The sequence below is a fragment of the Poecilia latipinna genome, unplaced genomic scaffold (genome assembly GCF_001443285.1).
Source record: "Poecilia latipinna isolate Pla-1442-1.1 unplaced genomic scaffold, P_latipinna-1.0 Scaffold1033, whole genome shotgun sequence".
NCBI classification, from domain to species: Eukaryota; Metazoa; Chordata; class Actinopteri; order Cyprinodontiformes; family Poeciliidae; genus Poecilia; species Poecilia latipinna.
This window is the reverse complement of record NW_015113649.1, coordinates 7385-22273: the sequence shown is the minus strand read 5'-3', so window position 1 is coordinate 22273 and position 14889 is coordinate 7385. Positions and strand designations below refer to the sequence as shown.

The 14889-nt window shown below is 40.3% G+C and overlaps 1 protein-coding gene across 1 annotated transcript in view; it reads right to left on the bottom strand.

Annotated features, from left to right (window-relative positions):
* LOC106958949 (thyroid adenoma-associated protein homolog) overlaps window positions 1-12554 on the bottom strand; it is a gene marked incomplete at its 5' end in the record, with an annotated part of 34955 nt that extends 22401 nt beyond the window's left edge. Inside the window, 2 exons of the mRNA XM_015051141.1 lie at window positions 7242-7324; window positions 12451-12554. Of these exons, the coding sequence (XP_014906627.1) occupies window positions 7242-7324; window positions 12451-12554 (187 nt within the window). The remainder of the gene's footprint in view (window positions 1-7241; window positions 7325-12450) is intronic.
* Window positions 12555-14889: the final 2335 nt, after the last annotated feature.

Sequence of the window (14889 nt, the reverse complement as noted above, 5' to 3'; positions counted from 1 at the left end):
TTCCCATGAAGAACCGTTTTTCAGAAGCAGAAAAGAAACTGTGGGTCATCTTTGATGGTCCACTGAGGCAGAGGTCAAATACTTGAACTAAATGTAACCCCAACATGTGGTTTAAATAAAGTTAAGCTTTTTGGTGAAGTCAAGAGAAGACATTAGTCGTCATCATCTGTTTGGATGGACAGAAGAACGATGAACCCAGTTTCACCAGCAAACGATCCAAAAGGGTTCATGTCACTCTGAAACAGCTTGTAACGCAACTCAGAGCAGAATATGATGAAGGTATCAGTGAGGAAAGCAAAGGGAAAAATGGCTGCACCACAAACCCTAATAAGTGCGCTACGTCTTTATTAGCGCCGTCGACAAGTGGCAAAAAGCTGGGACACTTTGCTGTGTTGAGGTTGAACTTCTCACACGCAACCAAGCAGCTGGATTTCCCATCAGCATCACCCAAACTGTGAAAAACAAATCCCAGACACGCCGAGCTCGCATCTACATGTGTGTGAGCATGAACTAGACAAACGGGAAAATGCTAAATCTGCTATAAAGCCAGAGTTTTGCAGTGAAACACTTTATGATGACACATTTTCTCACCATCTCACTTTCCCCTGCTACTATCCATTTATGCATTACTTGAGTTATTGCTACCATAAGAGCTCTTAGTTTCGCTTCTTCATAGAAACTACTTCTGGCTTCAGAATCTGCATTTCCATTACAGATGTGAGCAAATCTTTGTCAATATTCTGCTAATGTGGAAAAAACAACACAATTTTGTAATTGGAGTGTTTCCATTAAATAAAAAATTCAATTAAAATCATACATGAACGTAGCAAATCATTAAACATTATGGCAGTGACTGATGTAAAGAGTTACATGAGATTATCTTCATAATTCAGCCAATCAGAGGAGAAGCCAGCGTCTTATTCAGGCGTTGGAGCGAGAAGAGCGGATACGTATGCGGCGATTTGGGGAAATTGCAGTCGGCCATTTTACAGAAGAACATTCTGAATGACACACAATGTTTTATGAACTGTGTGATGCTGTGAGGGCTCTGGTGAAAAAAAACAAAACAAAACATCCTTCTCCTACCACTTCCTGTCGTCTTCTTCGACGTTTCCGCCAGTAGTAACATCCGGTTGTTGATCATGTGACTCATGATGCAACAAAAGGGTTTCGATATGGATGAAAAACCACTTTATCCCAACACAAAAACTTTTTTATGAAAAACTGAGAATTTTTTTAAATTGTGTTTCCATTAAGTAAATTTGTTTTTGTGATTTCAAATTGGGCAATTTTATCGTTAATAGAAATACAGCTGTGGTTACCAATTTTGTGCACTCTTCATATACACTGCTCAAAAAAATAAAGGGAACACTCAAATAACACATCCTAGATCTGAATGAATGAAATATTCTCATTGAATACTTTCTGTACAAAGTTGAATGTGCTGACAACAAAATCACACAAAAATCATCAATGGAAATCAAATTTATTAACCAATGGAGGCCTGGATTTGGAGCCACACACAAAATTAAAGTGAAATGTTCCCTTTATTTTTTGAGCAGTATATTTTAGTATAGAAGGTGCTACTGGCTTGGTGTTGCTGTGTTTAGCTGGATACAGCCGATGGTTACAGCTTTGTGCTCGTCATTTCCCAAAGAAAGTTAAATACTAAACTTCCTTCCAAGGCGCTGAAGAGGCACCTGCTCCAGTTTTCTTCCCCGTAAAAAATACAAATTGATGGAAATATTTTCTTTAACTTCCCGTCCTCTGGTTTCCTTTCCAACTAAAGGTACAGCTGGTCTGATGCGTCTCTGTTTAGCCGTGTCTCTTTCCTTGTGAGAGCTGTTATTAAAGTAACTCCTGGTTGTGGGCTGTGATGTTTCTCTGTTTCCTTTCTAGACAAAGTTATTAACAAAGCTATCGCTACCATTAAAACTTTGTTAGCTGTTTCTTTGTGTTCCTGTAGGAAGTGAACTTGGCCGAGTCATAAAATGTTTAACGGTGTCGTCTTCTTGGAGAAAGTGACTGGTCCATTTAACGTTGTGCACGCCTCGTTTTACTTTTTATAAAATGTATTCCTGACTCGTGTCTGAGTTTAGCTGCATCTTGTCCTTGTTTGAGAAAAACTTTATAACAGAGTCTGTTTTTATTTTTCTCCACAGAAAAGATTCTGTTTGGTTCTCCTGGAGGTTTCTTTTGTTGAAATAAAGTTGTTCCCTTCCTGTTTTGGCTGATAGATTTTTGCAAACTGCATCTTAGAATTGCATAGAAGAGTACGTAACTGGATCGGCATCTGACTGTATTTGAATGAATTGGACTGGTTTTAATTGAAACAGGACCGAACTGGATTGCATATATTTTCATTTGAGCCAGACTTGTTTGTCTTACAAAGTGTTGTGTTGTTAATTATCACTACAGACGTAAACGCTGCTCCAAGAGGGTGCAACCTGCAGACTTGGGAATACGTTTATCCATCCTGACGCTGGATTCCAGCGGTTTGAGCGTAATCCCTCTTGAAAGAAGAAGTACGTCTTAATTTGAAATGGGTGCAAGCATCCACATTTGGATCTAGATGGCTTACCAAGCTGTCAGGAAGGAACATCAATCGTACGCTCTAATTTTACTGGAAGACTAATTATGGAAAAGCGAAGTTGAAAGCTGTCTTTGGATACTTTTTTTTAATTTTTTTCCTCCAGGCCTGTTTGGATAAAACTCACATGTTGCACACTCTCAGTGACGGGAAAAGGTCTTAGGGATTCATTCAGGGTGTTATTACCTAATGCAGATGGAAAAGCACCGTGGGGTAATTGATTCTGGATGCCTATTATATGTTAAATGTGGAAACTAATGGCACCTTTAATCCAGGACGTGGCAGGCACTGCTTTAATCTCTTTCTGAGAGTTATTTGCTTTCAGAATAGTTGCAACAATTTAGCACAAACAGAAGAGTCTACAATGAAGCCTTCTTCATTTATTGACATGGTCTTGGAATGATGCATTTCAGCCAACTTCATCGAGTTTTTATATGGTTTTTTTATTTTTTTTTGTCCCAATTCTTCCTCTCTTTTTCCCCTCAAAGCAAACCTTTCAGCTTATTTTACTGGTGTCTCTGGAAAGCAAAGAAAGGATAGATTGGCAGAGGTAGAGATGAAGCAATAGACGGCAGGGGATTTTTTTTTTTAAATGAGTCTGCATGGATGAAAGAGCAGCGCACAGAGACCTGTGTTCAGACTCCAGAAGAACTGGCTGTTAAATGCAAAGTTCCTACTTCAACACAAGGAGCCAGTTAGAGGGGGAATAAAAAGAAGTCATATTGAAAAAGAGGATTGTTCACCTCTCCGACCTCGGTGCCAGGCACTCCTAAGATCCTGCTGCTTTTATATGAACTTCCCCAGCTGCTCCCAGACTCTGGAACAATCCGTCTTTTACATATTAAATCCCACTCCACTGCTGGTAATTTAGATTTAAGGACTCGCTTCTGTCAAGTTCACCTTTATCTCTTTAAACCGGCTGTTCTTACAGATTGATGGAATTTATCTACATTTTTAATATTTTATAATTAGTTCCAGACTGTTTTTTTTTTTTTAACTACAGCTAATACAACGTCTCTACTGCTTGTACTGGAATATGTGGGTTCTTATGGCTGATATTGTGAAGACAGTGCAATAAAAAGAAAATAAAACTGCAAGTATCTGCACAAATCACAGACTTAGTTGTTTTCAACCAAATCTTCATTTGAGGATTTAAGGAGGAATGTAGCAATCAGTCTCTAAATATATTACCAAACAAATTTAACTCCATTCATCTAGAGAGATAGATTACTTACAAATGCAAAATATTGGAAAGACAGTTTCCAATCTTTCCAGAAGTTCCAGCAAATTCAGCCCAGGATCAGAAGTGCAAAGCTCAGAGAAAACCCAAGAACTTCACCTCTGACTCTGCAGGCCTCAGTTAGCAAAGAGGGAAATTAAATGGTGTTGAAACTCATATTGTTCAAGATTTTTCAAAAAGTTTATGCAGATTATGATGGCTGTCAGAAGGAAGGATCTTCTGTAGCAGTCTGTATTACAGAGGCTCTGAAGAAGCCTCTGACTGAAGACTGTTGTACGACAGATTCATGAATAAGACGTGCAGCATTGTCTGTAATTGTTTATTTGTTTTTTTTATTTTGTGATGAAATGTTCTTTGAACAATAACTTCCAAAAGTGTCAGAGCTGAACCTTTAAGGATGTTCTCACAGCTTTATGTTTCACTGGGAACCAAAATTGTCACATTTGTTACATTTTTGGTGAATGTGTTTTGGTTTTTTTCCCACACAGGACTGGGTCAAATGAACCAAACCGTTGGAAAAATCTGTTCCCCTCCTCGCCTGTGGGGGCGCTGCACCAAGAACTACAGGAGGAAACAACATGATAACCTCTGATGAAATCAGCACAACTTCTTTCTTCACAAAATGTCAAAAAAAAAAAGGAGCGTGTCAGATTTTAGCGGATGGAGCATTTCTCTTGCTAGGGCTGGACTCATGTTTGTTTTGTTTGTATTTACACAGAATGCCCTGCGCTTTAGTACACTTTCTCTGGTCCACTTTGCGTTCACATATGCATTCGAACAGCACCAGTTTACGTCAACCGAACCGAGACAGAGGTTTGTAGGGAGACCAGAGATCACATTTTTGGTCAGAGATAGATTACATATTCACATTCCCCAAATAAACCAGACTTTCTAGACAAACAAACCAGAGTTTGACTAAATCGACTGAAAATGGCCAGTGGGAATGAACCTTCAAATTCCCTTCTTTAGATGTTAAAGCTACCAATAGATTAATAAGAAAAAAACACTGAAATACGACTTATTTTACATAAAAATCAGAGTGCTAGCTAAATGCTAATGTTTACTTAAAAACCATATAGATGCTAATGGCTAGCATTTTCAAAAAGACAAAAGATATAAAACTTATTTTCATTCATACGCAACAGAAGATAAACTCACCAAGTTATAAAACAAACTAAAACATACCATATAACTCAGAGTAAGAAAACTGTCTAGAGTCAAATATCTGTCCAACATTCTGAAAACTGAAGTTTGACAAAAGTAAGACAAAATTGGCACAGAAAATTATCCTAAACAAAGCAGCAAATCCATAAAGAAATTAAACGTAGCTTTATAAAGCGAAAAAAGAACAACAGATGAAACCTCTGAGAACTGCTTTGGGATATTTAACAGGACAGAGGCATCAGTGGAAACCAGGTCCTATCAGGTCTCTCTTATGTAAGGAGCAGAACCAAACGAGCCAGGAAGAGTTTTCATCCTCATTTCCAGAATTCCTCTCTGCTTCGACTGTCAAGACGGAACATGTGCTCGGCACATGGCCGACCAAAAAACACGAGCCTCCCTCCCTCCGCCGTACCCAGTCCTCCATAAACTGGGTCATAAGCCCAAACCCGCCATCTGTCAGACGATACGCTCGCCTTTGGTTTCACATTCCTTCGCAGCAGGGACCCCCAGAGTTTGGCGAGCGCACACAGCCGGACACACAGGCGCAGACGTGGGGCTTTACCCAGCCCGTTGGGAAGGTTTTGGCTCTCAACAAGAAGGAAGCAGCAAATTTAGAGTGAAATTCATTGCGAATGGAGAGATCACAGAGCGTAAATGATCAGGTTAAGAACCGCTCAGCAACAGAAATAACATGTTCTTCTCAGTCAAGCCTAAAAGAGTGGAAACTACCTTAAATCCAACCCTTATGCTTGGCCCATAGACCAATGGTGAGGACTGGTCTATGGGCTACACAAAACATGTTCATTTTGCACAAAATCATTCTTAGATAATGAGATTTTAGTCTCTATTTTGAGCTCTTTTCAGAATGAGCTGTTTTAAATCTTTCAATCCAAATAAGCTGCTGCTGGCCACGCCACCCAACTCAAAGTTTACACTGACACGGTACAATGGCTGCAAACAGATGTGTAATTATACAACCTTCTTTGAACATTACACAAACATCTTTTCTGAAAGGCAAGTCAATAACTAAACTCTTGTCTTTTCCAGCATTCCTTATACAGGCATTCAGCGGTAAAACCAGCTGCCCAAACGTTCTGGAACTAAGCTTGGGGTGCTAGGGAACAGGGCTGGGCTCGACTGGGGTTGCTAGGTAACGGTGCAGTGCCTGTTACATTCTGGAAGTTTTTGAAACAGCTCATTATCATTATTCCCCAAAAACCCCCGTTGTGGGTTGTTTCTAGAAATGGAAGTATAAAAACATGTAAATTGTAAATTTTTGCATAATAGATCCTCTTGAAATATTCTGTTTTTGAGGTGCCGAACAGGATTTCTTTTCTTTTTTTTGACTCTACAGTCTTTGCAAGATACTTTATCTAATAAATACACAGCTAAAGAAAACTTCAATTGCGGGGGAAAGAAACAAATCAAAAACATGTAAAGGAAATGGTGAATCAGCTGATCACACTGAAGGATCTCAATGTATTTACACATCTATAGACATGGTGAGACATAGTTGTTGGAGTCTAACAGACAAGTATGAGGATTTCAGAAACTGCTTATGCCTAATTCACACGGCAAGATTTTTATGATGATTTTTGTCCTGATTTTCCCATCTGACAAACTTAAGGACACTCCAATTATCAAAACGGCTCGTAAGGTGATTTTAGGAGAAATTCCTGCCATGTGTTAAGAATAATCTGGTTCGCTCGGATGGACATTGGGGCCGCTCCAATCTAATATCTGGGATATTGTAATGTGTGCAGCCTGTTGCATGTGACGTGTAGCCAATCAGACAGCTAAGTGATGAAAACACTGAGGGGAATTGAGAATAAACGCTATAAACACCTGAAAGTCCAGCGGACGTTGTAGAAGTCTTTGTTTACATTTTTCATTGTTAAATATAACTATTGCCATTGTTTCTTCCTCGTCGGCCATGTTTGTTTACTCTGAAATCACATTTAGTCTCAAGAGGCTTTGCGAGATTTCCCATCTGAAATCTGAGTGAAATCATTTCGTGTGTGGTCTGTTGTCTTTGCCGCGTGGCTCGACAACACACTCTGCACGACCAAACCTGTTACACCCAAGATGTTTTATTGTCTCTCACACTTTGAAAATCGGTCAACAATTTTGTGAACCAGGCTTTATACACAATCTCAATTCCCTGAGTCAATACAATGGGTTCTGACAGAGTAGACCCAAGATGAGTTGCATGTGGATAATGTGTGTTTTTACCAAAACACAACTTACCTTCCAGAATGCTGACCTTTGACCCACAAAGACACACCATCACGTCTAAAAAGGCTCCTCTGGTCACCAAACAGGAATTCAGCCTGAAAATGAGACAAACACACAGCTCTGCATTTGATCTGCCAATAAAAAGTTGATGAAAATCAGCTTTGAGAGACTGAATGCGCTTTTGAATGTGTTGGGAGGAAAAACACAAACTGTTTTGGATGAAGGATCTCTTTTATTACGGAGAAGACTGCCTGAGTGTTCCAGACCCAACTATTGATTCAGACAGATAATAAAGCAGCCTCCAGCCTCGATCATCTGGTTTCCATTAAGATCGCAGATGAAGATTTTCTTCTGAAAAAGGCTCGCATCTCATGGCCAACTACTGAACTGGGTCACTGTACATTTGCTACTCAATAAATCTTTTAAATGTTGGGACTCTTGATCGTCCTGTGTATTTGGTGCCTCTGTTGGATAACATAATTTATAAGTGATGTATCATTACTTTTTCTCCTTTTAAAATGAACAGAATGTTTTCAGTGTTCTAATGAGGAGGCAGATATGTTTAGATTATATGCAGGTTTGCATATTGTACAACTGCACAATCTCCAACAATCGTGGCCTATTTTTGTGCGCACAGCTTTCATTTAACACGACTCTATGGGCTGCTGCAGCTTTCTGACTGCGTGTGTCATTTTTTTTGTTTTCTGCTGGCTTCAGATATAAAATAAAATAAATCTCAGCCTAAGATATTCCCAAACAGCTCTAGGTGCAACTAAAAGAGCTCACAGAGAGCAGCTGAAACACCAGTAGATAAATGTTACAACGTTCAAAGTAAAGAATGAAGTTTATGAAGCAGGACAACAAATTTTCCTGCAATTGTTTTATCTGTCAGGAAATCATATTTTCAAGGAGTCATATTAGCAAAAGAGAGAAGACATGCTAACATTAGCATTTAAGCTAGCTGATCTTTGCAGATACAGATTTAGCTGGATGGGACACTTATGTTTTTAAGTGGCCCATCGGCAGGTCGGTACTCAGAAATGTTGTCTGAATGCCACAATGAGGTTCAAATATATATATATATATATATATATATATCAAATTTTATTAGAGATTGCTTTAAGTTTATTTCAAGTGTAGTGGACACAGGGACAGAAAAGAAAGGGAGAAAGGTAGGGGAAAAGAGAGAAGAGTAGAGGTGAAAAAGGTGGTCAAAAATAAAACAAAAACACCCTGAAGTCTGCTTCTACACCTCCAGAAAGAGAAAAATACAACAGAGAAATAATAACGGCAAATAACATGTATAATTATAACTATAACATCAATGAAGAGTACCTGGTACAAGGTAATGGCAAAATGGCCACAGCAGCCCAACATGGATTGGATCTGAATCTAAACACCGAGTTTATTACTCCTACTGAAAACATTGGAAACTAAGGCAAAACGAGAGGCTGTGTCCGGTAAGATATATGCTTAGAAACAATTTCTAAGTTGGTGTAGACGTTCCAGGTGTGGCAGAAAGAGAACAACATGGCGTCTTTTTAACCATTTCCATCAGCACAGTGAGACCGAAGTGAAAAACGTCTGGCTTCTACAGACGTCTGACAGTAATCTGACCTGACTGTTTCTGGTGAAATTTAACATCTTTGCAGTAAATGTGATTCATTCAAGATTTAAGAGACCACGGAGAGTCAGATTGGTTTGGAGAGCAATTTGCAAACAATAAACAGAATTTATTCTCCTTTTCCATTGCCTAAAAAAAGCCAAACTCTAGAATTTTATGATATTTCACAGAAAAGCAGCATCTGTTTTTACACTTCAAATGAAGAGCTAGATCAGGCCGGTATGTTGCTGTGATTACCAACAGAAAGCGGAAATTACAGACAAAATGAATTAATTAGAACATCATGTTTCACAACACTGTGTCTCCTTTTCACTAACAACCGAAATCAGGGGTTTCATTTTGCTCCACATCAAAAATCTGAATGTTCTTAAAGGGCCGGTTGAGCCAGGATGTATTGATAAAACCCATAAAACTGTTAAAATATTAATGAATAGACATTTGTTTCAGCATCCAATACGTGTTTCTTAAAGTTAAATAATCACTGACCAGTCCCTTTATTGCTTTTGTGTTTTTTTTGCAAGATTTTAGGAACTGTAAGGAATTTTGCACTAATGCATTATGTCTAATGTGACTTTTTATTAATCGGCATATTTCGCTAATTTAGCAGTATTTGAGCTAATGTATGATGTTAAATGTGACTTTAAGTAAGGCTGAGGCAACAATCACTGAAACCCAATGTTTTTGACCAATTTTGAGAAAAATTAGCAGTAAAATCATTGTGTAGATTTTGCTTATTTGTGTAAAACTGGAGGGACTTATTGATGGAGTCTAGAGGGCCACATAAAAAGCCACGGCAGACCAGATTTGGCCCCTGGGCCTTGAGTTTGACACTCGGACGACTGTTGTCTCAATTGGCTCTAATCTCTCCTCCAGCTCTGATTAAATAAAGAAATTAAACGAACAAAGCTCTTTAAATGGACAAAATTCTCCAAACATCCTTATCTTGACATGGAAACAGTGATAATCTCAAGTGTTGGCTCCACTTGGTCATAATCGGGTTATTTAAGTGCAGTGACCCGGACAAAAAAGTTACTGTTGTCACTGGGTCCAAAGATTTCAGGACAAGAGACGGAAAGGGACGAAGATGGACTTTTATTTCTTAAGGGCAAAAGAGTTCGAGTGTCTCATGAGCCGCCCCAAGCTGATCCAGGACTAAATCCACCTTTTTTCCATTAAATCACTAAATAACCACTTCACGGCGAAGCTTATCGAGTTCCACTTAAACCTAAAATCATGATGTATATTTTCATTGTTGATATTTGTGTGTGGATAGTTCAGAGCGGATCTTCAGGAATGAGGCCAGGTCGCTCTGCTACAAAGAATACAGTGTGTCAGCTTGACGTCATGATGTCATCAGCCGGATATTAATACCGCACCGCCGTCTGCATGCTTCACACACAACACGAGACAAAACAGACGCATGAGCTCTGGGAGGAAGTTCAAACTGGAGGTCAGATTCATTTTGAGTTATTTTAAAGTATCGGCAATCAGCAATGATGGCACATGAAGCTTTTAAAAGATGTTGGGCAGAACGCTGGTGCTGCGATGACACAGCTTGATCTGTGTTTCCACGCAATTTTTATGCAAACTGTGAGCAAACTTTCAAAGTATTGCAAAAAAAAAGTGAATTAGGCATTTTTCCATCCACTGGTTTGAAGTGAATCCAGCTGGTTCGCTCTGTCAGAGTTTACACTGGAAATGTGTTTCCATCTCTTCTTCATTGATACTTAATAACAAAAACCACCTGAGTTAAAACTCTTTTGCAAAACTGAGGAACTTTTTCTGAATTTTTCAACCTGTTCCGATGTGATTCTTCTAAATGCTAATTAAAATGTGTTGGTTGAAACCTGGTCAGTGTGTTTTAAATATGGGAGCTGAACCACATCTCACAAATGAAAATAAAAGGCGCTCCTGGAGAGGCTAGTTTGCAAATGCCAACCATCAGCATTGTGCCTTAGTGTTTCACTGCATTTTCTCCAAATATCTTAGACATAATCTACAGAAAATCCACAAACAGGAGGAGATCTGCAGCTCCTATTTTAATGAATCAATCAAGTCTAATTGTAAAGCACATTTCAGCAACAAGGCAGTTCAAAGTACTTTACACCATAAAAAAATTATAATATAGTAAAACATCAATTGTGAAAGAAAGTGGCATCTTTAAAATCAATAAAGTTGAATATGTTGGTCAATGTTCCAGTTCTTATGAGTCGAAGGGTAAGCAGTTGGGTTTTAGTCAAACTTAAGGCTCAGGGGCCAAATCTGGCCCGCCGTAGCTGTTTATGTGGCCCTTTAGACTCCAAATTACATCAATAAGTCCCTCCAGTTTTTCATAAAGCATCAGAATTCCCACATTTATTCTGATTTTAGTGGAAATCTTTCTCAAAATTGGTCAAAAACATTGGGATTAACTGACTCCTGCCTCAGGTTTATTTATGTGAAGTTACAGTCTGTGATCGACTAATAAAAAGTCACATTCAACATCAAACATTAGCGCAAAATCCCTTACAAATATTTCTAATTAGCACCACAAAATCTACGATTTTGATTGCAAAAAACACAAGAACAATCAGGGGACTGGTCAGAGATTATTTAATTTTAAGAAACACTTATTAATATTTTAGCAGTTTAATGGGTTTTATCAATACATTCTGCCACAACCGGCACTTTAAAAACATTCAGATTTTTGATTAAAAAAATTAAAATGAGTTTGATGCCCCTGATTTAAAGAAACTCAGTGTTTCAGCTCTTTTGCAGTTTTCTAGAAGTTTGTTTCAGATTAGTGGTGCATAGAAGCTGCATGCTGCTTCTACGTGTTTGTTTCTGGTTTTAACCAGAACTGTGGTTTTAACCCATGCAGTATCAGTATTAATACTGGCAGTTGAAAAGCCTTCATCCGTTAGGCTCCAGTAACTGTTTCACAATGATGCACAAAGTAAACGCTCCGGAGGGCTGAATCATCAGACAGAAATCCAAACGACTCAGATGTTTAAATATGATAGTCACCACAGGATGACAGCATCCTGGAGACAGAAAAACCTCCAACCTGACACGAGCCTGAGACGGTGTGAGTCCAGAGCCCAGCACTGACTCAGACCAGACCAACAATGCATTCCATCCTTTCTGGAAGCCGGCCTTCCTCAAATTAGTGGTGTTCTGGACGAGCAGAGAGGTTTTTTTCCTTTTTCAAAAACAGAGACACTTTGACCTGCGATGTCCTCAGACCCGATCAAACGGGCCGGCGCCTTGGCACGCTCTAGGCAGCAGGAATTCACCTCGTCATCTTAATAAAGCCTCATCAGAGTAACCAAGTGAAGCTAGTAGCGTGTTATCGACCAGAGACCTGGGCCTGACCTCAACCGGGCCGACCGCGCCCCACATTGAGAGGCTCTTTGGTGGAGGGGCGGCCGGGTGGAAAGGTCTGCAGTCGGGTCAGCGGGCGGCCTCTTTGAAACATAAACCTCAACAGGACATGAAGCAGACGCGGCCGGCCAGGGGATGTACGACAAACAAGGAGCTTTTTCTTCTGGAGGAGGAGAGTGGATGCTTATCGCTGCATCGTTTCCCACACGTGTGCACGCGTGTGTCTAGGATTACCTAGAAGCCAGCCACATGCGCTGACGGAGGGCCTCTCCGATGCCACTTCCTGCTGGCAGGGGTCTGTGCGAGTCGGCCTGGAAGGAGCGCAGCAGAAACAGCACCTGCACACACAGACAAACACACAGGACGGGTCAGCAGAAGGCTGATCCAGGTTCAGAACAGGAACTGTCAGAACCCGCAAAGCTCTGCCGCCACAGACCAAACTAGAGCTGAGAAATAAATCAGTTTTATCGATTAACTGATATGCTAACGGGAGTACAACAAGAACAGAGAAGCTGTAGGATTGGGGTGTTAATATTTTTTTAATTTGATGTTTAAAGGTTTTGATGTATATGTAAGACAGAAAAGACAAAATTCCTGAGGGAAAATCCAAAAAGGGTTAATAAAGTTAGTTTGTTTCTACATATCTTTCTGCCTTTCTTTATATATCTAGCAATATTTATCATCTACCTTTATACCTACCTACCTACCTACCCACCCACCCACCCATCCATTCATTTCTGGACAATACAGCTGAGAAACGTATCACAATGTAAGCGTTTCATATCAGTCGATATCAATAATTGTTGATTAGTTTTTTATTTTAAATATCTGAAATACCACAAGGCTGTTGTGGTCTGATCTACAATTTTCACTTCACACCATTGTTTATTTTTTAAGCCACAGTGGCAAAATCTTAAACTGCTGCTATAGTAAGTTGTTGCTAGGTAACCCAAGAGTGAGTGAGTTGCTAGGTAACCAAAGAGTGAGTGAGTTAGTTCATGCTACCCAGCTAGACTAGCTGGCTGTGAGGTTGAGCAGCTAAAGTCTTTCCTCTGTCTTCATCTCCCAGAATGCTGTGCGGTTCTGGATCAGAGTTTTAAGTAATTAGTTCAATTTTGACATTAGCTAATTTAAACACCTGTATGCATTAGCTCCGCAGCCCGAAATCCATGGACGCATACAGTCAGTGATTTGTAAAGGATGTATGAACTCTTGGTGTGAATAAGGAGGTTCTGATGACCGGCAGAGTAAGCACATGTAGTAGCAAACATGTAGGCTTCATGTTCATCTTAACCTGCAGATAAAAGCTACGTCAGCTAAGCTAATTTTGCTAGTTTGTCAATATAATATCTGATATCTTAGTGTTACACAGAGGTGGACAGAGTACTTAAATTGTAATCAAGTAATATTTATTATGCACTTATATTGTTTAGAAGTTAGACAGGAACGAGGTGTGAGTTAGTTCTAAGCTTATGACTTGTTTATTGTTGTCATAGCAACTCCCTAGCAACTGTAGTGACGGTTACAGTAACTACCAAGATGGCTGTCAGCTACAAAATTCTGGGAATTTTGACACATAGCGTTTTGGATTTTTTATCACTGAATATTCTGATAAGCGCGTCAGAAGAAGACGTTCTCGTCTCTGCGTCCTGCGGAGTCTCCTGAACTCAAAACCTTCCCGATCGCGATCGACTGACACCCCTGACCTATTGCTGTTCTCCCTCTCAACAAATGTGTTTTTGCAGTGAACAAAGCATTGCAGAAGTCCCCTGTAAGGCTGTAGATAGAAGAAGAAAACCACTTGTGCTTTAAAGGAAATGCTTCCCACTTCAACCAGCGCTGTGAAACAGAAACTGCGCCAGTCTGCAGCAGGTGGACCGGTGGTTGGGAGTGTTCAGAGGAAAGGACACAGGCTGGCTGGCTGGCCGGCCTGCTGGGGTGTGTATTCTGGGCCTTGGTAAGTATACTCTTTATGCTGGGGCCACGGCCACAGACCAGTAGGAAGCCATTCATTACGCCGTGCAGGGAAGGCAACGTGGGGAAAAACCAGGCCGACCACGTAGCACCAAGCATGGCCACCGAGTCCTGGCCCGCCCCGTCCCCTCTCTACGCCCAGACAACACCCACTGGCTCGCACCGAAAGCTTTCACACCCCCACCAAGAGACGCTCTCTTCCTCTCACTGTCACTCAGCGATGAAGTTTTTCTTTTTTTTCTGGACCTGCTTCGAAAACCGAACACTTCTAAGCCTCCCTGCTGTCAGGAAATTTAACTCAAGATGATCTATGTGAAACGAATTCAGTCCAAGAAAAACTAAGAGAAGTTGAAGCAGCGTCCAAAAATTATCAGATTAGTGATGTACAAATCCTGTTTAATGCAGAATAGGTCAAGTTTTTTCTTAACTTTTTGACACCAAACATCAATCAGGACAGGAAGTTCTGTTTACAGAGGCATTCCTTCCCATGAAACGGTTTGATTCATCCTCCTGTGTCCACGCTCTCCCTCTCTGCCCTCCACAGCTACACCTCATCCCCAGAGCTGGGAAGTCCCTGCATCCGAGGCTCAACCGGCTCAATCCAGCCCGGCATGGTGAAAACGAAATATTTATAGAAAGCGATGCCTCCCTGTTCCTCCTCCTCCTTCTCCTTCTCCCAAGGACGGAGAGGAGAACAAC